General features: G+C 37.0%; 2 protein-coding genes across 7 annotated transcripts in view; one reads left to right on the top strand and one right to left on the bottom strand.

Annotated features, from left to right (window-relative positions):
- Window positions 1–12,002, top strand: part of mtrex (Mtr4 exosome RNA helicase) — a 68,656-nt gene extending 56,654 nt beyond the window's left edge. Inside the window, 4 exon segments of one of the 2 annotated variants that reach the window (NM_214768.1) lie at window positions 4,107–4,163; window positions 8,864–9,026; window positions 9,760–9,864; window positions 11,767–12,002. In NM_214768.1, the coding sequence (NP_999933.1) occupies window positions 4,107–4,163; window positions 8,864–9,026; window positions 9,760–9,864; window positions 11,767–11,819 (378 nt within the window). In that variant the 3' untranslated portion in view covers window positions 11,820–12,002. 2 annotated transcript variants of the gene reach the window in all.
- plpp1a (phospholipid phosphatase 1a) overlaps window positions 11,880–25,225 on the bottom strand; it is a 29,508-nt gene continuing 16,162 nt past the window's right edge. For all 5 annotated transcript variants that reach the window (XM_073914442.1, XM_005155458.5, XM_692415.10 and 2 more), the window contains 4 exons: window positions 23,949–24,229; window positions 19,983–20,040; window positions 15,114–15,290; window positions 11,880–12,398 (listed from right to left, as the gene is read on the bottom strand). In XM_073914442.1, the coding sequence (XP_073770543.1) occupies window positions 12,279–12,398; window positions 15,114–15,290; window positions 19,983–20,040; window positions 23,949–24,229 (636 nt within the window). In that variant the 3' untranslated portion in view covers window positions 11,880–12,278. The remainder of the gene's footprint in view (window positions 12,399–15,113; window positions 15,291–19,982; window positions 20,041–23,948; window positions 24,230–25,225) is intronic.

The raw sequence follows: 25,225 nt of genomic DNA on the forward strand, positions 1-25,225 counted from the left end.
TATATTTTGACTAGTCATAATTATAATTCGACTAGTCAGAATAACAATTAGAGATATCTGCAATTACAATTGTACTAGTACGAAATCAGATTGGAGATATCTGCAAATATATTATGACTAGTCATATTCCTACATTGACTTCCATTGAAAAATATTTGCAGATATCTCTAAATGAGTTTTGACTCGTCACAATTGTAATTAGAGATATCTCTGAGTTTTTACTAGTCATAATACATTTGGAGATGTCTTTAATTCATCATATTTAGAGATAGTTACAAATATATTTGAAGATATCTCTAATTAATTTACTAATAGTCGAATTACAGTTGTAGATATCTTGAATTGGATTTTTGACGAGTCAACTCATTTAGAGATATCTGCAAATATTTTTCAATGGAAGTCAATGGAGGAATATGACTAGTCATAATATATTTGCAGATATCTCCAATCTGATTTCGTACTAGTACAATTGTAATTGCAGATATCTCTAATTGTCATTCTGACTAGTCGAATTATAATTATGACTAGTCAAAATATAATTAGAGCTCTCTCTAAATATATTTATGGATAGTCAGAACAAGGTTTAAATGCTAAAACGGCTTGCCATACGCTCTCACTAAGCAGCACAGTGGAGATTTCTCTAGTTATATCGTTTCAGTCGTTTGATATGCCGTCAAATATTTCGCCAAACAGTCCTTAGGGATGCGGGGACACGAAGTCAGATATTTCGCCGAACAGATCCGCCACTTTTGGCACTCATAAACAATCATTAAGCTCTCGTGCTGCAGGAATGAGGAGGTTTGCTGAAGGCGCGCAGCTGGCGTGCTGTGAGGAGTTTGTGTCTTTAATAAACTACGGCAGTTTGCGTTCACTGAACAGTAAGAATGATTAATAAATCCATATCAAACAGTCCTTTAAAAGTCACGTCTCGCTTTCGGTTTCGGGCTTTGGCGCGTTTTGTACTCACACACAAGCATACCGCGCCAAAGCCCAAGTGTACCGCGCTCATGCACACCTCTCCCAACCGGGCCAGGGCCGGCCAAGTGAACTGTGCTTGAGCGCGATTCAGCGCACTCACACTTCTCAAACGATCCGGGAAACGGGCCTGGGCACGGTACGGATGGCATAGTGCGAGTAGGCCCTAAGAGAGATTGTAAAATATTACATTGAAATTAGGACCACATTACCAATAACACAGTGACATTTAAAATGACACCAAACATGAATATAAAGCCAAAAGATACACCATATAAAAACTTAGACATTCTGTGTGAAATGTGAACCTGAACATGAACAACTGGTTTTCTAGCTGATATTCTTCTCAGATTAGAAAGTTTCATGTTTTAGTGCCTGACCATTCTCATGGTCTTGTCTCGTGTGGAGGTCCATAACAGTTTTCAAGGTTTAATATTATGGAGAGATATAGCCATCCTTACATTATAAAAGACAGGAGTACTATAGTTTGTCCAATTTAATGAAAAAGTCGCTCTGTGGAATAGACATATTTTAAGTGAAAGGCTGTGTACACAAATACAAGACACACCTAGTGTAGTTTCAGATCCATATCTTGTTGTAAATAGTCCAAACATGTTAAGTATGGCAGATATAGCATGGGCCATCAGTTTCCTGTCATGTTGTGCCACGCTACATTTGTTGTAGACTCGATGCCATGTTGAGTCTCACTGCTTTTGTGCAGTTTAGACATGGGGAATTTGTTTGGCAGTACAATACTTCAGTTGAGCTTGTAGTTTGCAATATCAAAAACTAGTTTTGCAGATTTATTGTGTTTTGGTCTTGTTTTCAATGTGTCGTCCAAGATTACTACATTACAAGCAAATGGCTTATAAGGATCAAAACACTTGTGTATTTTTATATGTTATTTGTGGAAAAAACTAACTTTTTTTTTTTTGTATACAACAGGTGTACAAACGTATTATGTTTTGTGTTCTTAAATTGGAGGTTGATGTACAAAACTTCAGTTGGGCTTAGTTTGGAGAATCAAAAAACAGTCATGATCTATTGGTTCAAGAAACTACTGTATAAAACTATAAATCTATGGCTTTGAGGATTCAGTTGACTAAGACAAATTTAACATGTGGCACAAAAAAGTGCAAATAAGTGCCACAAACAGATCAACACCATTTGTTGACCCAGTGTCTCGTCTGACCCTGTAGTCCCATTTGTCCTGCATGCTGGTTCATGAAACCCAGAGCAGCTGTTTCTTCTCTTTAGTCATCTGTCACACTGCAGTCATCAGTGGGTGGGATAGACTAGGACAGAAAGTAAAAGTGTTGCACAGAAGACAAAAGAGAAAGCTCTTGAAAGAAGGTATTTTACTATCCCTCTGATAAGATTAAAAGCACACTTTCCTAGACCAAAATCATAAAAACATTGTTGAGGTATTATTTATCCTAAAAATCCAATGATTCCAAAATGTAATTATTTATTTTTTCCTCTTGAACAAAAAATACATTTTGAACAACGTTGGAGACTGGTAGCCTATGACATCCATAGTAGGAAGAAATACCAGTGGCTAGGGCTGGGTGGTATTGCAAAACAAATTATCAAGATATCACGTGTTATATCATTCCAAATCGACAATTATTGCATATTTTTTTAAGAAAACATTTGGGAATATTAGGATTTTTTATTTTTATTTAACCATCTTTTAATTTAACAACATTACGAAGGCATTACTGACATTACTAAGGTTTTAATACTCGCAAACAAAAATATTTAAACAAAGTATCTCATCTCTTTATAATAAAATAAAGAGATTAAAAGTCTCTATTATAAGAAATTAAAGAAAATCGATAAAATGCTACAAAGTGTGTGCAATGGTTAAGGTAGATCAGCATCTGTTAGGTGTGAATAATAATGATACAGTAAACCTCAAACTGTGTAAACAAACTATGAAGGTTCTGAGCTTTCAAGTAAAGGAACCAACCATCATTTTTAAGTACATACTGCAACATTATAAATTGTGAAGTTGGATGACTATATTACCCCTGTGCTAAAAATCTTTCAGAAGAGGAGCTAGTGGCTGGGATGCTTAAGAAAAGAAACCAAAAAGCCACTCTGGCAACATTGTTTTTATTTACAATCTCCTCGCTGAAATACAGAACTGAGTTTCACGTTTTTATTTTCATTTTCTGATTTTCTGATCTGAAGTGACAAGCGCAGGCACGTGCTTTGCGTTTGTCTGGGGTATATAGTCTGCCTTTATTACTGAATTTTGTATATTCCATACATACTGTGAAGCAGATTGGTTAGTTCTAGCGCTTTGGGCATACTGAAGTTTTTTTGTGCTCATTGCTCCCTTGTGCGCATCACGCACCTCCATTGGAAATGACAAACTGACACCCTAAGTTTCTTGGCATTGCTTCCAAAAAGCATGCTCGGCAGCCTCGTTTTAATAAAACTATAGTGCTTTATACCTATTAAAATATCTTCTCAATATATTCAAAATATCTTCTTTTGTGTTCAGCGGAAAGTGGAGAAAGTAATTGGGTTTCATCCATTTATTTATTTTTTTGCACCTTTTGGAGTGTTGCGTATAAATAATAAATGCTGGATAAAAAGCCAAGATTTGCAGAAGTTCTGGATATGCACTTGAAGAAAATGTTGAAAAATTAGTTGGATAAATTTTTCCAATAAGAAAAAATATTATGACAACATATTTAAAGAATACATTTTAGCATTCATATATATATATATATATATATATATATATATATATATATATATAWTTTTTTTTTTTTTTTTTTTTTTTCCCAACAGTCAATGTGATTGGATAACTAGACAACCACTGATCCAATCCCACCTTAAATGTTGTTGCAGTAATTATGCAAATGCCCGAGTGAAAGTCCATCCTCAGTATGATTTTGTATTGTTACCTACAAATTACTCCCTAATTACTTTCACAAACATCAGGCACTGCCTCCAAATGCAAAAAACACATCTTTAGCTCTTAAATTCAACTTATTTACTTTGAAGGACATCTGGGTGAACTGTCCCTTTAGCAGAGACATGTGCTTTGGACGGTGTGTTTGTTCTGATAGTCTCCTTTCATTGCCTTGTATTAATGACTTTGTCTTCATCCACAGGCCAACGAGATGCCCAAACTGACAGAGCAGCTGGGCGGTCCACTGAGACAGATGCAGGTAGGGTATTTGGTTAACCACCACAGAATTCTTCACATTGCAAACTCACTATAACAAGTACTATTTACCAAACAAAGCTTAAACTCTGGCCTCTTTTTGCATTCATGGATCACGCGGATGGGTCAGTCTGATCCTCCAGAGATGCGGTTTGGATCAGCTTGACGGTGTTTTTACTAGAATTGAAGAGTTTCTGTGTGGGCACATGTAGGTCACTTTGATTTCACAACTTCAATAAACTGTTCACAGGAGGAAGCGCTACTAGTGTAAAACAAAAATGATATAATCCAATAAAGGATTTAAAAGGAAGCTCAGAGTATTGCAGTTTGTGTGGCTTAATATAATAAGCATGATTACTTGCAGAAATCTGCTGTAGAAAACATGTTAAAGATAAAAATCTAATTTATTTAAGTCTTATTATTATTGGTGTATTATTATTGGTGTATTATTGGATTATTGGTGGTATTAATGTTTAAATGTGTCTACTAAAAGGCATCAGGGCTAAAATGGAGAGAAGAAAGACGTGGGAAATTTTCCAGATCCAGAGCACAAGATCTGTGATTGGTTGGTTTTGTAGCCATGATAACTGTTAGCTGGGTCAAGAGCATTAACATAGGGAGGCCAGTTGCGCGAGTGCTCAAAGTCTCAAGATCCATGGACAAGCTCTGGGTGGATACCTCTATTGAGTGTTTATAATGTGATTATTGTTGCTGAACGTTTGTAATGCCAGTTCCTGTCACTTTTTTCGTGAATGAGTGTGAAATTAAACTGTTAAAGTAGCATCGCCCATATTTTCATGGTAAATTTAGAAGAAACGCAACAAGATGGAACATAGTAAGTAAGGTTTAGTTATATAGCACCTTTCACAGACATCAAGTCACAAAGTGCTTTACAATAAGAGAAAATAGGTAAAAACACATATCAATAAAAAAAAACATAATCAAAGCAAGTTTAAAATGCAAATACAGCAACACAAATTAAACACTACTGTTAATTAAAAGCTTCACCAAACATATGCATCTTTATATGCTTTTTAAATGGTTCAACTTATCCCAGAGTTCTCAGTGCTATCGGGAGAGTTCGAAAGCCTTGGGGCCACAACACAGAAGGCACGGTCACCTTTAAGCCCCGGTCAGATCACACGATTTTTATTGTCGATTACAAAAGTCACTATGTCAGATCATGTGATTTATTCACTTATTTTTATTTTTTATTATTATTATTATAATATACATATATATATATATATATATATATATATATATATATATATATATATATATATATATATATATATATTTTTTTTTTTTTTCTTTTTTTTTTTTCTTGCTAAAATCTTGACTTGTCGTGGGTAGCAAATGTGCCAGACTACACGTTCCTTCACGGTCAGTCATCCTGTGACGTCTATGACGAGTGTTATTTCCCAAAGCAGTTACATAGCTTGCTATAACAATATATATTTTTTTATCTCATTTTCAAAGTTTATTTTAGTTTTTTATCTTTTTTTTAATCTCAATAAACACTGATGCTTGCAGACGACTAATAACTAGGTTACATTATTTAAGGGCGCTCATTAGGATAGGATCACACTTATAATTCCTTTTTAACAAGGGAGTAGTCACAGGTGTGCTGGTGTCAAAAATAAATGCAGATATAAAGCTTCTATATGCGCTTATAGCCTATTCCGTGCTTAACCGCGTGCAAAAGTCTCGCACCGACTAAAGTAATGATTATGAGTGTGTTGGGGGAAAAGAAAACCTTTTATTAATCTGTTAATATTATAGTGCAGCATTATTCTCAGTCAGTGGCTGAAAATATGAAGATTGCCGACGCTGCAGACATTTTTTTTTGTCAAGAAGCCAGTTCATTGCTGCCACACGCTCTTTCACGGAGGCTGCATGAGGGAAAGCACATCTTGTTTATTTTTTTGATTTTACAAATACGCTACTTTGGTGTTATTGTGTGTACATATATTTCCATGGTTACATTATTTTACTGTGATAAAGTGGAGCATTTCTTGGTAAGTTAATGCTTTATTGTTTAGAAATTAAATTTCATAGTTATACATTTAAAGAATATTCTAACACTTAATTATTCAGGATTTTTTATTGCACCAAAAGTCATTTTAAAGGAACATTTAAAAGTTTGTAAACTTTTAAACTGTTTAATTTGTGTGTAACTGCCTGATGCAAAAAGCTTATTGAAGCCTGCTAAATGCATCATGCAATTTGAAATATATATTTTATCTTTTTTTTTCAAGTTGTATCTAAATATATAACCTAAAATCACCTAAAAACTTAAACTTGGCAGAGTGTGCGTTGCGAACAAAGTGTTTATTAAATGAAAAGTCCGGTGTCTATTGCAGCATTTATTTATATATGTGCATGGTGTAATCAAAACTTCAGAAAATGGCTTGTAAATAAAGGACAAGGACGTAAGCTGTAAGCTTCTCAGTCCAAGGATCCAGTAAGCAAATGCATTCAAATAAGTTCAAAACGTCTCTGATACAGACAGAGAAAGAATATAGATTGTTTGTGCTATTGGAAATAAGTAGGCTGTCATGTGAATGATCAAGGGGCACGTATGATTTGCAGCCCAGTCTGTTCTGTAACGTTAGTATGCAGAGTTGGTGGGGGGGTTTTTTTCACAATATTTTGACAACACATAAGGCTCACCCAGTTTTTCTGATGCCCACACACAGTCTTTTTTCTCGCTACGCTACATGCTTTTTAATATTAAAATATTTTTCTTTGAACTCTAAATGTATATTTTCCTGCCTCGGGTTTCTTAATGAACAACATCCCTCGCCTGAACCTGCTGCAAGAGAGACGGATTATTGAAAGCACATAGCCTAAGCACCAAGGAAAAATCATGTGCTCAGACATAATCTTTAAAATAATGACATTTTTAAAAAATGTGCAAATATAACTGAGATTTTGATACAATTACAGTGATGCTTTCAATTAATCCTCAATTTCCTCACAGCGAAATAAATCATTCACCCGTATAGTTGAGTAGTGGAGGCACAAACAAAAATATAATTATTATTTTTCTTGGAAAAAATGTCGTTTTGAAACAAATTTCGTTTGCTTTTTTTCTTGGTTTTTATATATCTTTTGTTGATCAGTGATTAATAAACAAGAATAATGAATAACAATTGAGGTGATGCGCTTCAAAACAAGTCCGCTTTATAACACTTTCCACAAACACCTTAAAATGTAGTTAAAGCTTGTTGAACCAATGATTGATCTTATTCACCCGTGACCCACGCATAAGTAAGCTATAAATATGCATGTAGCTGATTTTTTTTTTTTTTTTTTTTTTTTTTTTTTTTTTTTTTTTTTTTTTTGATTACCTGACAAGTGCATTAACAGCAACCCCTCAGACTTTTGTTCAGCTTAGGAACGCATATTAAGATATCTTAAATTAAATCTGAGAGTGCCCTTATCCTCCTTTGACAGCAAAGTTTCAGACTCATCAGGCCAAAAAATGCCAACATCATCCTCAAAACAGCACATATGCCTTCAGTGGTTTAATTGGGATATCATGAAGATACGAGAATGCTTTTGTGCACAATTAGATCAATAATAACAACTTTATTCATCAGGTTCTTCTCCGTGTCTGTAAAGGGCACAAATTAACAAAAGCACATTAATTGCTGAAAAACAAAGGAAGAGGATAAGAGAGCTCTCAGATTTCATCTAAAATATCTTCATTTGTATTCTGAAGACAAACAGGTCAAAGGGGTTTAGAGTATTTAATAAAGTCTTTAAAAAATTGTGAACTAACCCTTTAATGATCTTGAATTGCTGCAGATTTGTCATCCAAACATCTATTGTTATTATCATAGGCTTTCACTTTTATTCTTTACGAAACATTTTAGGTTTAGAATTATTTAAAGCCTGAGATGTGCCTTTCTGCATAAAAATCAAATGTAATGAACAGATGACAGATCATTTGCTTTCTTAACTGCAGTTTTTTTACCACTAGTTTTATTTGTGCACTTTTGTTGTTTATAGGTAAATGGCCCACATGTTTACACATTAAACCTAAACGTACATGCTGTTAATAATCAGAAACAACTTTACCCCTAAACCAGGGATACCCAAACCTTATGAAGGGCCAGAAACCGAACTTGATTGAGGCTAGTGGGTCGAGGGCAAATATAGGTGGGGTAATTTACCATTGGTAATTTCCTAATTTCTTTGAGGTTTAAAAATGACCAAAAAACATTGTTTATATTAACTAATGCAGTTTTTTTTTACATTTTATTATGAACTTGTTACTGTAAAAACAAAATAAAATTTATAACAGAATTACAGTTTTTGACTTGAGTTGCTTGCCGATGTCTTCTGCATAGTCCTCTATCCGTCAAGTGACAGTATTCACATTTTAAAAATCTGATTTACAACATTTAATTAAAACATTTCATTTCAGTTTGCTCTTTTGTAGTTCAGCAATAAACCAAGCAAAAAAGGTTACGACAAATTAGAAATGACGATCTCTGTGTTAGAGACTTTCACCCAACCCTCTCCATCATACTCGCTCTCTTCTCAGATGGGATGGAGGGCCAAATCAAAGGTTACAATGGACCAATCTTGGCCTGTGGACACTACTTTGGGCACCTACCCTAAATGAAGTGACTTACCGGGGCCTTAAGCTCACAAAGAATCTCAAACTGATGATTTCTGTTGTGATTGTAGGAATGTGCCAAGAGAATTGCTAAAGTGTCTGCAGAGGCCAAGCTGGAAGTGGACGAGGACAGTTACCTGAACCAGTTCCGTCCGCACCTGATGGATGTGGTCTACACCTGGGCCAATGGCTCTTCTTTCTCTCAGATTTGCAAAATGACAGACGTGTTTGAAGGTAATGGCTCCCAACAAAAACTACTGGATCTGTTTGATTCATTGTGCAATACCTCTAGCTTAAATATCACACATTTTCCAATGTATTTATGATTCAATTTAAACCAGTAATTTTTTTGAAGGCACTTTTTATCCATAGTTCCCAAAAATGGCTTATTTTCGTACCCCATGTTTCCCAGAAATGAACAAATGCAATTAGTTTGGAGAATACGAGGAGTCAGCGATGTTATAGTTGGTCGTGACTTCATAAGTACAGCATGAGGCATGTTTGGAAATGAAAGAGTTTAATTTCTCTTCAGCCTGTCTTCTCCCTGAAGCCTTTTCTCTGGGAATTGGCCTCGTCCACAGCATGACGTGAGCCTCGAAACACCGTGCTCATGTGTTGCTGTCAAGCAAACCCCCAATCTGTCCCTGCTCCAGCTCCTGAGTGAGCTTTTGGCTGTGTTCTTGGACATTAGCAAACTCTGAAACACTTCTAGTAATAAATTGTAACAAGGGAGAGATGTTTTTATGAAAAATACGGATCTTTTTTTCTGACCCCCACCTTCACCTCTGGAATGGTCTTATTAGAGATCTTAAAACCTGATGGCAGTAAAAACCCCTCTGCTGAAAAGGTAAACATTGCTAATACAGCTGGACATTGAAACTGTGGGTTACAAGCATTGGAAATGAGCATATGTGATTGGTATGTAGCGAGCACAGGGAGGACTAACACTTCTCTTTCTCTCTCTCAGGCAGTATTATCCGCTGTATGCGCAGACTGGAGGAGCTCTTAAGGCAGATGTGCCAGGCAGCTAAGGCCATTGGAAACACAGAGTTGGAGAATAAGTTTGCAACCGGTAGGACACTAAACCTTTGCTGATTCAGTTGAACCCCAGTTAAAGAGCCCCGTGCACAGAGTATCCAGTGCTAACATGGCCAGGTTCGATCACTCGATTGGTAAATCTTCTTGGAAGGATCTTGTTGATTGCATTCTGAGAAACTGGATGCAAGATGTAGGATTACAAAAGAAGAGGCAATCTCAGTAATAGAGATGTTTTGTATTTGTTGAGTTGTGGCAGACCTCTATACCTAAGGGAGCATACCTAAATTGTACTTACTTGTTTTGTTAAACCAGATGTAATTCAGGTAGTTATTCATACACGTATCTACATAAAACTGGGCATATTTGACAGACATTAATACATTTTTGGCCAATCCTTTTATATTGTATATTTTTTTTTAATCATGTACACATTATGTATAGGTTTTGCAGAAAATTAAAGCAAACTCATTAGCATGTTGCTTAGCTAATAACATAATTAAGTTATATTATGCTTTAAGCTTTAAAAATACGCTATCAGTTTTAGCATGCTAGGCAAATATATCAAAATTGATATCAGAAGAGTTTGGTATTAGCATGTGTGCTAGCTAAATTACTTAGTATTAGCTAACAATATGTAGACCTAAATTTGATTTCAGTAGAGCGGGATTTTATGGTATTCTTTAGCCAATATCAAAATAAATAATGATTAAAAATCAATTCCAAGTGTTAAACTAGATAAGTGTAAATTTATAGTGTAAGTTTGGATATTAGCATGTTGCTAATCTAATTAAACAGTATTCGATTAGCTAACAAAACTTAATCCTAAATTGGCTCCAATGTTAGTCAAGTGAGCTAATTTTACAGTAGCCTATCCAGTATGTTAACAAACGCATATAATTAAATTAATTCCAGTGGTCGTTGCTTGTTAGCTTTTTGCTAAGTTAATGGCGTGGTATTTGATTAGATAACCAATATTGAATTCAGATTAGTTCACAATAGACATGGGCCGCTATAGGATTTTCACAGCTGTATGATAACCTTGGCTAAAAATATCACGGTTTTGCGGTATTGTGATTACTGCTCTAAAGTTTATCCTTTTTAAATGTCTGGGTAAGGAATGAAAACCTTTTTTTCCTGATCAAAATATATTTTATATTAAGAAACATTTAAAATATTTTAGAGCAGTAAACATGTCAGGCTAAGCTATTCAAATGAATTATAGACTTCTGTTGTGTTCATTAGTTTCAAAACCACAGATGTCTTTACAATTTAAAATGGCATCTCTGGAAATCTTTTCTGCTGGAGATACCGTTGTCCAAAAAAAAAAAATAAAAAAAAAATAAAATAAAATCTCACATGTACCTCAGGAACGGTATAGCAGAAATTTTTGGTGGTTTTAAAACTTTTGCAAACCGCGGTATACCTTAAACCACAGGTGTCAAACTCAGTTACAAAAGGGCCGCAGCTCTGCACAGTTTAGTTCCAACCCTAATTAAACACACCTGATTAAACTAATTGAGTCCTTCAGGCTTTTTGAATCCTACAGGTAAGTGTGCTGGAGCAGGGTTGGAACTAAACTGTGCAGGGCTTCGGCCCTCCAGGAATTGAGTTTGACACCCCTGCCTTAAACGGTTATCGTACCATTCCTAGAACAGAGGTTTATACTTATATGCTGCTAAGCTAATTCTGGAAAAATACAGAAGTTAAAGTTGATTCCATTTTATGAAGCTCTCTGTCGTGAATAAAAAAAAAAATAGCATCTGGCGAATATCAATTGTCAGCCTATTTTTGTATTACTTAAAGTGTTTTCAAACTAAACACATCAGATTTTGGACCAGAGCTTTGTTTTTTTACACTTGGATACTTTTCCAGTTATGTCATTGTTTTGAGGGCTTCATTAAAAAAAAAAACTACTATATTTTTTGTTTTTCCACAGGTATAACGAAGATTAAGAGGGATATCGTGTTTGCTGCAAGTCTATACCTCTAAATCCTAAGACTCCTTTTTTTTGGATGTTATTTTTGCATAAAAACACAGCAGGAGAGCAGAGACATGGAACATAATTGTTTTATTTGTGTTCGTCAACGAGCATAATGGATTTTTGTTTTCGTCATAAAAGCGCAACATTATTGTACATACAATTTTAACAATTTTAATAAAAAAAAGTCTGTATATTGTTTTTCTTCATACAGATAAAAAATTGCTTCTGTGGTGTGGTTTAATAGAGGTACGTTTATATTAGTTTTCAGAGATACACAGGAAGCTGTTGTAGCAGCAGAAGCAGTCCAGCCAAGGCAATGTGGAACAGCGTCCATAAAGAGACCCCGAGAACGGGATCTGGAGAACATTGAAAGCAAGGTTACATTCACAGGTTTCCACCCTAGTGGTCTGGCCTCATAGTGGGTTGCAAGCCGAAATCCCATCCCATCAGTGGAGGTTCCTCAAAGCTTAGTTCGGGTTATCGTAATGATTTCCATTTGTGGGTGTTTCTTGTAAGGTGGTGTGCGGGATCTCTGTCTCTTTCTGTGGTTCCACTTTCTTTTTGAAGAAGTCTGACACAAAGAAAACCTGTGGAAGGTGAGAGAATTGAGTTTCTGTCACAGAGCCTGAACTATCACAAGTGGTTTCATACTTCACAAGTTCATTTAGTGCTTTCTATCACAGCCTGAAATATCACAAACTATCTTTCCACTCAAAAAATGCTAATTAAATTTATGCACAAAACTTAAATATTGCATAAGAGATGTGCGAATAAAGCAGCGTTTCCATACAACAAGTCAAAGAGAGCAAAATCATCACTTCTTGAATAAACGGGCACCAAATATCAGGTATAAAAATGGAATTTGCTGCAGTAGAAGAAGCTGCGTGAATCTTTTCCTTATTTAATAAATGACTGAAGACAAATGCCGACATGCAAGGAACGCATGGTGGTGTTTAAACGTGAGACACGGAGCACAGATGCTCTTAACAGCTATGGAGGTAATCAATAATATATTGACAGGAATACTGAAATGGTTTTGGCATTTACACATTTATCATCACATGATCTCTTGTAACAAAATCACATGACTTTTTATTAATGCGCATACTAGAATTTATTTGGTGAAAGTGTTCCATAGTTTATGGGCATCTTTTCTTATACTGTAGATTAAAGTTTATCCTACTCTGTTATATGCATGTTTTTTTTTTTTATGCACATTTTCAAGATCTATGCGCATCATTGCATTTCCATCAACCATTCTTTTTTATGCCCATATCCAAAATGTTCATAAAAATAGGTGGATAAAAACATGCTTACATGTGGTTTTATTGCTGGTTAATTTAGTGCTTATGGTCACTCTAGTTAATATTTATCACTTACAGAAGAAAAAAAAAACAGGTTTTGTTTCTAGAAACTGAAACGCAATATTTGCTGAATAGCTTTAAAATGTCATTGAAAACATTAAAACAGATTTTAAGTGTAGATTTTAGAGGATTAAGCACAAAAATGTTTTTAAAATACTCTGCTAATACTGAATTTGTGTTCTAATTTCAAACTGTGCTCTAGAAACAAAAGTAAAATAAAATCATTTTGTAAACATAAAATAGCTTTAGCTTGCCAGTGTTTTTTTTTTTTTTTTTTGCCTGCCACTGCTAGAATTTTTGGTGATTTTCCACCTAAATTTGACGGCCCTTAGAATATTGCCCTTATCGCATTTTGCGATGTTTGTGTCTGTGGTCCTTTACTGATGCAGAAAATAGTAGGGGTGTCAAAATGAATCTTTTCTTCGGTGCACTGCGATGCAGACGCGGACAATTCGGTATCGGTTCAGTAATAATTATAACCGGTTATTACTTGCGTCATTTACCTCATATGCGCTCTGTCGCGAGGGAGGCGATCGCGAGTATTTACAACGCTTTGACTACTTAAAACTCATTTTCAAAAAACAATTTCACTGTGTGTGTTTGCTGGATCAGTCTTTCACTGACATATACAACAATAGCCCCTATTTCACTGAGATCGGGAGAATGAAAGTAGCCTTCTCCATTTCTCTCTCTCTCTCTCTCTCTCGCTCTGTCTTTCTCTCTCTTTCTCACACACACACACAGTGGCCCATTTGACCTGCTAGCATGGCTTTTCTTCTCTTCTTGGCTGTTTTACAGCATTACTTTTGCATACAGAAACAAGCATGTCTGCAGAGTTTTCTCCACGGTGTCTATCATACATCAGCTGTGAGATCGCCGCTGCCGCTTATCAGTGTCACTCATCTGTGAAGAGCGCAGCGCGCAAGAGCCAATGGCAACCATTTTTTTGAGGGTGTGACCAATCAAAGGGGTGTAAGAACTAGACAAGGATCAGAAATTGAGCTGGATATTTATATTTGTTTATATTATTTGCTAAATGCTCGTTTTGTTTAAAGTTAGTTTATATATCTGACTGTTTGTATTAAATGACAAAATTGTATTACAAATAGTATATAAATATAAATATATTCATACATTTTAATATAAGAACTGCTGCTGTGAAGAAAATATAAAACTGTGTATGAAAAGCACCGTCAATGCACCGTGATGCACCGAAATATCGAATTGAATCGAATCGATGGCATGATGATCGTAACCGAACCGAACTGTCAGACTAGTTTAGGTTCACAGCTCTAGAAAATAGTGACAAACACCTGTGTGAGTTTATGGAAAATTCTGTCACAAAATGTGGCGAAAATCCTACATGACGGTCATCGCTTGATTGAGGTATTCACATGTCTGTACAGCACTACAATAATGCGATAGAAATCAGCAGGTCTTTGTTCCATTTCTGTTTAGTTCAATTATAACTTTAGTAGAGTTCAATTAATCAACATTTTTTTTAATTGCTGTTTACGTGGTGGACTCCTAATCAGAGTATTGTCTTAATCATATTAAAACCGGATTATTGGTGTCCATGTAAACATACTCTTTGAGCAAGACTTGTACTGCTTATCTCATCCCTTGAGTGTGTGGAAAATGGAGCCAAGTCTTGGCAATTTTTTTATAGCCCAAACAGTTCAAAAAGTATTAAGCTTAGTGCAAGTTTTGGATAAGTGGTGGTGCTAGCAAGAACTGAGACTCCTAATGTGCTGTGGTTAAAGTTTACACCGTCGTCTATTCATATGCCAAATTTCATCACAATCCAAATAATGGTTCTTGAGGCTACCATAGACTCAATAGCAGGAGATTTATTTTAGCTGGGTTTTTCATTCAAATTAGCAGAATCCACACCGACTTCCTGCAAGCAAACATGAACCGTTTATGAAGCCCACTCACCACTAGTAAAGCCACGATGGCTCCTTGGATGAGGCCTGTGAGCACGTCACTCCAGTGGTGTTTGTAGTCTGACACACGGGACAGACCGGTATACACAGAAGCAGCAATCAGGAAGAACTGGAGTGTGGGGCGAAGGAGCCGTGCCCATTCAGCTTGCATTCTTGCTTGAAGGTAAAGCTTTGACAAAGAGAAAGGTGTTAATGCACATGATCATCACCATTGTAGTATATTCACGTTTTTCCGGTTCCCGTTCTACCAAGCATTGCTGATTAAGCAGTGCCTCATTTATTATTCTAGCTAACTCAACTCTAAAATTCTGGCATGACGCATCAAATCTGAGTCAACCACACCACCTACTCATAGGAAACACTTCCTTCAGCAGGAACCAACTTGAGTTTAGTTGGCCAACAGTCTGTCTCTAGATTATGCTTAAATATTAATCATTATGCTATTGCGTTACAGGTCTTGTTGTCAAAATCATTACTCATTTAGAGGTTTGATAGAATGACCCGAGTAGAACGATGGTTTGCAGGCAAAACAAGGTCTGTTTAACTACCATTGCGTGTCGACGCGTGTCTGTGCAACCCTAAAATCAGAGCTGGGATTTGTTTGGCAACTCTGTAAACACAAGTTGATGGGAAGAAATCCCCGTGCTTGGGCAGAGGTTCCTAGAAACGTTCCTAAGTGCGCACAAACTCAATCATTTCTTGGTTGGATTTCTGTGCCTGTAATCTTATCTATATTTTTAAAATAGCTGTGGTTAGGAAAATCGTTTCTATGTCAGTGGTTAGACACTTTTGCAACAAAAAAAAAAATTGTAAATGTTATCTATGCTGATGAACGTTGACCCCGGGTCTGATATGTTTACAGCAGGGTTCAACTGTGCACTAAACTTTAGCTGAATGTCCTTTAAGTTTGTACACTCTTGATAAGATTAAGGCTGGTTGTGTTTGCCAACACGATTTTTTTTTTCTTGACTCAAGAATCAATGCGCAGCACTTTTATTGCAGATAGTGGGTATTTTCCAATGGAAAAGTCAATTGAGTATAAATAAACCATTTCCTGGTCACTCAGAAATGATGGTATTTACTACTATAATAGTTTAGTTTAGATTATAAAGCACCCACTTTGATTTGGTTTAACTGATTATCAAAATACATCAATACAGTATGTGGTACAATAATAGCCTGTATTCACCTTATTCTTCGCCGACGAGTGGGCGCAGCTATTTGAATCTTTTTGGCTCGAGACTTCCGTTCTCATTCACTTCCATTCATTTTTAGACATTAAAAACTGCTTGTTTCGCTGTTTGGTGTTGCAAACTGATATTTTCTTATATTATTCTATTCGGTCTGTATAGTCATGCAAACATTTGTTTGTAGAGCAAGTAGTTTGACAGTTTTCTGGCGTTTATTATTCCTAGTCATTTCTCCTATCGGCAGTTCTAAAACAATCGCGAAAACAGGCACACTTACGCATTTTAGAATAAGGTCAATACACACATCTTGAACAGCTCATCTTAAATGGATCGTTCACAAAAACGTTTTTATTTATTCTCCCACATGTGGTTTTATTTCTCTCTGCATCTTTCTTCTGTTGAACATTTTGGGCTCTATTTTGACGGTCCATGCCCAAAGCGCAAAACGCAGGGCGCAAACGCTTTCAGGGCGTGTCAGGACGCGTTTTTGCTAATTTAAGGATGGGAAATCTGCCTTGCGTTTCGGCGCATGGTCTAAAAGGGTTAAGTTTATTTTCTTAATGAGTTATAGGTGTGTTTTAAGAATAAACCAATTAGAATCTCATCTCCCATTCCCTTTAAGAGTCAGCTGCGTCGCGCCAAGAGCGCATTCGCTATTTACAGGACGCAAAGTAAGTCTAAGTGGAAAAAATGAGCATTTCACAAGCAAACAGTTAACAGTTTATTAACAGAAAACTGTTAAACAGAGCATCTACTGCGTGAGAATGAGAGATAAATGATCTACTTTCACTTTCGCTCTTGGATAGGGAAACCTTTACGCAGACATCAATTAGCCTATAAATAAATACTTTTGTTTGTTAAGTGCAAATATTTGTTTCAAAACTATTTTTAAATTCAGTTCTAATTTCCAGCAAACGAATAAATGAACAATAATAACAAAATGTGCTCAAAAACCTGAGTTATATCCTAAAACACATGCTGTGCCCCATATGGTCTAAAACCTGACAGGTGGGCAAATCTAAGCTTGTTTTTAATAAAACAAATATAAATATGGATATAATAAATAATACTGCTAATAATAATAACATTATACAAAAGCAAATTGTTATGAATGAACTGAAAAAGCCTCCCGAGATGAAGAAGACATAAAAGCAGTGGTTTTTCATATTTATGTAGGCTAGAGAATAATGTTTTGTAATATTTTAATTCTTTATATTTATATTCTATATCTATTCTTATTTTATCCTATATATATCCTTAATATTTACATTTTTTCATATGTAAAGATATTTGCCTATTGCTCTCTTGTGTGTATTAAGCAGTGTGTAAGCGAGGCGCAACTCTGCGCCGGAGTGTAGACCGGGTTAGTTTTGGTCTAATGAAAAATCTATTATAGATTCTCAAAATAGCAACGCGCCAGCGGTCCGCCTCAGAACGCCTTCCTTTTTAGACCAGAACGCCTATGGGCGCAAAAATGAGCGCTAATGCATTTGCTATTTAAACAGCGTATCGCAACGCCTCAAAATGACTCTTGCGCCAAGCTTAAACTACCAAAAGACTACTGCGCCGCGCCTTGCGCCACACTGCGCCGGGTGTATGATAGGGCCCAAGATATTGTTGATGTTCATATTCATCAACCAGAATTCCTTAATATCTTTTATATTTTGTTCCGAAACTGGGATTAAAATTGTTACAGTGTTGCTATGTTCTTGGTGCGGTTCGCTTTAAACTCGTCACATTGGTCAGAGTTGCAGGGTTTATTTTTCCCGCTCAGCTGTCATGCGTCCTTATTTTACTGTATGACGATGAGCAATAAGACAATATAAGCGAGAAGCTGCACTTTAATTGTGAATGGTGACATCTACAGACATCATCACCGAATATAAATCAGAGGTAAGACTTTCTCATACATAACCACTATTCTGCATTGTAGGCTTTACATTATAGAGAGAAATAACAGATAAACCAAAACGGCAGTTTGGTCAATTTTCAGCTCTTGTTAAAAGTTCAGCATGTTTTCACTTTGGAATTTAACATGAAACGCATATTTACCGGTATAGGAATGACATTCCGCCCAACTCATGATTAGGCCCACATGGAATCTGCGCACGCAGAATTCAGCAGATTTTTAGCCTGTCATTAATTCTGTTTATTTACTTGAGTAAATGTGTGTAAATCTATATTTATTCAGCTTTTTAATTAATTACAGTAACATTACTGACTAATGTGAAAATGTTCATCTGATTTATGTACAATGCAGTTTGTAAAGTCATATTTTCTGTCTTTTAATAGAGATATTATATGAGAGACTTGCTTTGTAACTGGATCTAATTGGATTTGCGTTGTAAACATTAAAGTTAAAAAGGTATTAATTTTTATTTCACATATTAAGGGTTTAGTTGTGATACTCTCAAAATAATTCCGCAGACATCCGCAGATTTTTACCTAAATTCTCAGCAGAAATAGCAAAAAATGTCCACAGATTCCGTCTGGCTCTACCCATAATTTCTTCATAACAATATGCCTATTACATATCCATAATACACTGTGATGTAGCCTGGTTTGTTGGGTCATTTTGCCTTTTCACTACAACCAATCCACTCCAGACTTTGTTTCAATCAAGCTGAGACCACCTCATCCGATTTGTCCAATAGTGTCTGGATGCAGCCTTTATGATGCAAGCTGAGATTGCATCTCTCAGAGATGCAATGTCAGACACAGTGCACTCAATGCAGCTAGTGACATCACGGTGACAGTTAGGGGTGGGGTTAGGTGAGCCAATTCAAAAGCATTGCATGCAGCTCAGATTGCATCTGCACCGAGTCTGCAGCCACACCCCTCTTAATTGTTTTGGCACGGATTGCTGAAATTGACATAACCCAGACAAACCACGCTCACAGGGGAAATGCGACAATAGTCTAACAAAAAACTGTGCTAAACAAAAGTCTAGGTGTGAAAGCACCTTGATGTTTTCTAAATAAATAAAGGAGAAAAAATGACTATTTTAGTTTTTTAGTTGGGTAAATAATACATTTAAAAACATAAGATTTTACCCATTCTTAGCGTGCTTTAACATCTGTGGCTCGCGTCATCTGGTCTGGACCAAGAGTAACAAATTATACATTGTTTGATGATACATACTCTGTTTAAAATTGTTGGTAAAGCGCTGTCAACAAATAGTTGTCCCCCACATCCCATAATGCACAGCACATTGGACTACGGCACCTGGATTAGTTCAAAAAGGCGCAGTACTTTTTGCGGTTGGGTCTCTTCTAGTTCGCATCATATTCTCACCAAAAAGGAAATGTTCGTTTAAAAGTGTACTGAGACCATCTCTGTAAGGAGGTCTCGATATGCTTTTTTTGGTCTGCCTTTGGTGCGCACTAGAGTGTAATTGCTACTTTGGAAAACAAACTCTAGTGCAATTCAACCGAACTAAATAAGGCAGGTATGAAAACTCCCTTATTCTAAACCTGCTTTGAAAAGTGATTTAACTGTTTGCAAATGAAAGTCAGTGGTGTCCAAAATATCATTGGACAGGTTTTGATGTTAAGTGCAAGACAAAAATCAAGACATTTTTAACATGTATTTTTTAAGAGCAAATAATGACTGAATAGTTTTTTGTTAGGGGGGTGAACAATACCCTGCAAAGCATAATAAAAAACACTTACTGCCAGGAACAACATGCAGTACATGGAGAACGAGGAGTGGCCTGAATAGAATGAAAGTCTGAAAAAAAAAAACACAAACAAAAAATTAATCTGAGCAATGCAGATATACTGTGGAACTATTTACATGTAGACATGTGCATGTGCCTTCACTCATTAAGTCGAAGTTGACATTTGTTTAGCATCTCTGTAAACAGACTAAGAATTGGTGAACATTGCTGGAATGGAATCATAACATTGAATCTTATGCTGGGGGAAATTTTTAGCATTGTCCCATTTGGTCCCATAAAAACAAACACCCTTTTCCGGGTGATAAAGCCATGCTCTGGGGGTTGGAAAGACGCGTGTTGAGCGGTGGGGGTCGGGGCAGGGGAAGCACGGAAAGCTATGAAGAGGGAGGGAGGTCTGGCTCTCTGTTAGGCTTTTGTGTTCCTGTTTATTCAAGCTTAAACCACTTGTCGACTAGCAGTATCCACCTAATGAATGATGGTAAATACAACTGGAACCATCCAAGCAGTACAACTGTCTTAAACTCATCCAACTCCAATGCAAACATGCTCTGTTCCATTGATCTACTTAAAAGCAAAGTTAATGAGATCCGGGCAGCGTGCAAGATTTGAGACCAGATCTTAATGTTCCTCTTTACTGATTGAATTACAGCCCGGGTCATGAGACAAAGTAGATCTTTATTGATTTATCTTTAAGGCGGGGATGTTAAAATAAAGCAGACCACATATCCTTAATGTGCTCCATCTCCATTAGGACAAAAGTGCACAAGAGGGACTCAATAAATGGAGGATCTGCTCAGGAATTTAAATCATTTACACCAAGATGACTCGCCAGTTCACAAACAAACACAATAGCAAGAAGACTCCTTTTTTCCAGAGAAGCAAATATCCATGTGAAATGTGATCTGGTTATTCTGGGCTCAGACCCTCGACTGCTCTTTATTTGTTCTATTAATGGCATCGTCTCCTAGGCAAACACTGGACAACCACTAAAGAGGTGCTGCTGTGAGAGGGAGATGGGAACCACACCTATGATACATGAGAGCATTCCGTGTGGGCCTGGGATAGCGCTGGCCTTGAGTCAGGCCCAAGAACCCAAACACAAACCTTGCGTGCTCTCAAATGGCTGACCGCAGGATTAGAGACCACTACAGCGTGTGAACCACAGATTTCCACCGAGAGCCTGGGTGGCCAACAGTTTGGACAACTGACGGGTCCACAGTAAACACTTAATTTTGATGGTAATGAGGGTGTTTCTTCTCAATGCCAAATACAACCTACTCACAGAACACTTAAAGACTAACTGAAGTGGTTCTACCGATTGAACACCTTCCAGTAGATCCCTACACATAATTTCATGCAAGATCCATCCGTCCAAAAATGTCATTTCGAGAGACAAGCTTGTGTAATAATGAATGCTTATGCGGACTAGAATTTTCCGGCGTGGAACCACATTAAAGAATTAATCCGAGGGATTCCCATTTCCACCTCAAGGACAAACTTTCCTGTCTTGCAACAGTTTTTCTATCCAAAGCAAGATACCCAGTTGTGCGTGGAAATTCAGATTCAACACTGCAGAGTTCAGTGCCAACACATCTGCTGGTATTCAGGTATCTAGTGAGGCGAAAAACCTTGATTAAGTGGGTTCAGATGTGTTTAATTAGGGCTTCTGGTAAACACTGTGACGGTCGGCTCAGTAGGAGCAAGACTGGACATCCCTGCAGTAGAGGGTTGGTAAAGTCTATAAGAAGTTGCTGCAGACTTTTATTTCAGTATGATGATATATTTTCAACAGATATGGAATTTTGAGAACGGGTCAGTTTTATTTTTGTGTTTCTCCTCTTATCTTTTGTCATCGGAGGACTGCAGTTTCAGAGTGGAAGCAAATGGTTTTTTCTTCTTCTTTGGATTAAATTGCACAGATTAATTGCTCAATTTAAAAATAATAATGTGTGCTAATAATAAAATAAACATCGTATATTTTGATTTTATGTGGACTTTAGGGAAGGCTTGGCCAAATCCAGTTCTGGTATGCCTCCTTCCCAACACTTATTCCCTAAACTCTAAACACACCAGAACCAATTTATGACTTCAGGGTCCCAGAAGCTTCATTTATTCACTTTCCTTCGGCTTAGGCCCCCGTTTACACTAATGCGTTTTCGTTTTAAAATGCATAAATTTTGCTACGGTTACGCCATCCGTCACCACTACGCCGGAGTTCTCGAGCACCGAAAACGGAGCATTTTGAAAACGCTGGAGAGGCCAATTTCATTCTGAAACGCTGCTGCTACGTCTTAGTGTGGATGAGGAAAAACGGAGACAACTAACAACGGAGGCGGAGCTGCTGAGATTCGCTACCTGATTTGGGCTTTTGTGTCATTGCGTATCCTTCCCTTATACGTCAAGCCTCTATTACATGACTATAACATATGGCTTTAACGCTACCGAAAGACAGTACTGTAAACAACAACATGGGCACAGAAATGGGAGTGTTGTTTGCACTATTGTCTGTTTTAGGCGCCATTGTGCAGTTATTCATTTGTTATGTTTAGTAACAACTCGATCTCGTCGTCTGTCCAAAAAAATACCTCTCTTGCTTTCTTTGACATCGCGTTTAATGTTCAACCGGCGTTTGTTGACTAAAAATAACCAAATGCCGAGCGAGACACATGCTTTCTGTTTATACAAGAACGCTGATGCCCAGAATGCCTGAATGGTCACGTGATATACGTTTTTGGAGGCGTAGTGTGGACGGAGATATGTTCAGAGACGCTAGGTAAAACGCTAGTGTGGACGTGGATTGTTTTTGATCTAAAACGCAGTTTTAAAACTAACGCACTAGTGTAAACGGGGCCTTAGTCTTTTATTCATCAGGGGTCGCCACGGCGGAACGAACCTCCAACTATTTCAGCAAAAAAAAATTTACACAACGGATTCCCTTTAAGCCACAACCCAGTACTAGGAAACACCTATACACACACCACTATGACCAATTTTGTTTACTCAATTCATAGTCTTTTGACTGTGGGGGATGCTGGAGCACCCGGAGGAAACCCACACGAACACAGGGAGAATATGCAAACTCCACACAGAAATGCCAATTGGCCTAGCCGGCACTCTAACCAGCAACCTTTTTGCTGCGGGGCAACAGTGCGTATTATTGAAGACAGTCCTTGCTGCAGCTCACAGCTTGATTACTTACTAGACCAGGTCCACAACATAATGGACGATTGCTTACACCTCCCTCTACCCTAAACCTAACCATCACAGTAGTATGGGCATTACCTTAGAGGGCGGTATAATGTTCACAACATATTGGACTTGGTCCAATACATCATTGTGATGACAGACTGCAGAGGACATCTTGAACCACTGAGCCACCAGTCGCAGATGCTTCAGACAAGCAAATTAGGGCAAGAAAAGTGTCCCTCCATGTGTTAAGAGTGACTTTTGCACTAGGTAGTTATAGAAACTAGGTAGTTACTAGGAACAAGTGATGGCCAAAAACTTTTTTTTTTTCCCTTTGGGCCATTTTCTTATTGGCATTCACACCATCTTTAGGAACCAGCAACATCAAGCATAGCATTCAACAACTGGTGGATCGACACTGTTATGAAACCGGTGTTGGTTTTGTGTTGGGAGTTTTGTGATAATGCCAAGTTATGCAACTTAAAGAGCAAAACCAAGGACTGAGAGATTAAACCATTTATTATAACTTCTTGTACTACATAAAGAGTCTGAGTAACAACAATGTTGCAGTCAAGTGCAGCAGGTAAATGCTGTTAACATTAGCTCTTTGTAAATCTTGTTCCACATTAAAAGCACTGTACCAGTTTCTGCAGAGCAAACATGACAAAGCAAGTACTTAAGCAAATAGTTCTAGGAACTAGGAGGTGTTCCTCTGGTGTTAAATCCCTGAAGGTAAAAAATAATTAGTTTCTCAGAAAGAAATGTTACTTACCGCCCCTCATTGACCACGCTTTCTTTCCCAGTGCAGACAAAGTCTTCAATGTAAGCCCCTGCAGTGCAGTTGATCTTCGACCAATCTGGTTTGCACACATCCAGGAAGTGCGGCCGCAGTCGGCCAATGGAATACTTGGCAATGTCAGTGAGTGATTGGCTTATGGCGGCACCAAACACAAAAGTGCCAATGGCCTTATAGACACAGGCCACATAACCGTTGCAGAAAGAGTTTGATTTGATGCGGTTTAGGTATACTGAAAGGCACTCGCCTATGATCATCTGTGATGGAAAAGGAAGCAAAGAAGCATTACTTTTTTTTTTTTGTTTTAAAGGGAAGGTCAACAAAATGATCACAATTAACCATGCATTTGCAATTCAGAAGACTGATTTGAGGATTGTTTTTGAATCTTATTAGGATGTCCACAAGTACAAGAACAGAAGACAAGATCAAACCGTATAAACACTTGACAATGCAGCCCACAAAGGGATTTTTGTAAAATAGCCCCACATCACAGTCACCCATGTTTCCGCTTCCTCCTTTAGAGGGTATCCCTATGATCCATAATCACTTTGACACTAACAAATCCACAACTAGTTTACAAATTATGTTCTCATGTTTCTTTGCTTTTGTCCTCTTAAAGACTTTTACTATGAATGAAGTACACACAAGTATAACTTACTAAATGGACTGTACTTCAACCACTCATCAAATGGTAATTGGCTTGTACGCTGATTATATTCTACTGCATGTCTTTTAATACAGCTACAAAAAGAAACATTTGATTCTGTCAATTATACTATTGACTATCAATTATAAAGCTTGTGTGAAGCATTTTATTCAACTATGAGCATTTTTTCATTTAAATATAAGATGTTTTAATGGGAGGAAGATATGTGCTGTGAGCTGAACATGGGTGACTACGAGGTTCTATAGTTCATGTATTAACGTATAAATATTTATGTAGGAAATTTTACCCGTAATTGGTGAGCTCAGTTTAACCACTTTTAAACACACCGACATGTCTAATAGCCTTTAAAGCAGTGGTTCTCAAACGTTTTTCATCAAGTACCACCTCAGAAAAAAATTGTCTCTCCATGTACCACCAAAATGAGCAGTATTGAAATACAGTAGCGTAGTGGGCCTAGTAAAGCAGCTACAACTCTGCACAGTTAAAAAATGTGACAGATTACCTCAGAAATATAGGCTACATGTCATATATGGCATATTATAAACATCATTTTTGATAAATTTTGAAATGTGTGTAGCATGTACAT

This window comes from Danio rerio, chromosome 10 (genome assembly GCF_049306965.1).
Source record: "Danio rerio strain Tuebingen ecotype United States chromosome 10, GRCz12tu, whole genome shotgun sequence".
NCBI lineage: Eukaryota > Metazoa > Chordata > Actinopteri > Cypriniformes > Danionidae > Danio > Danio rerio.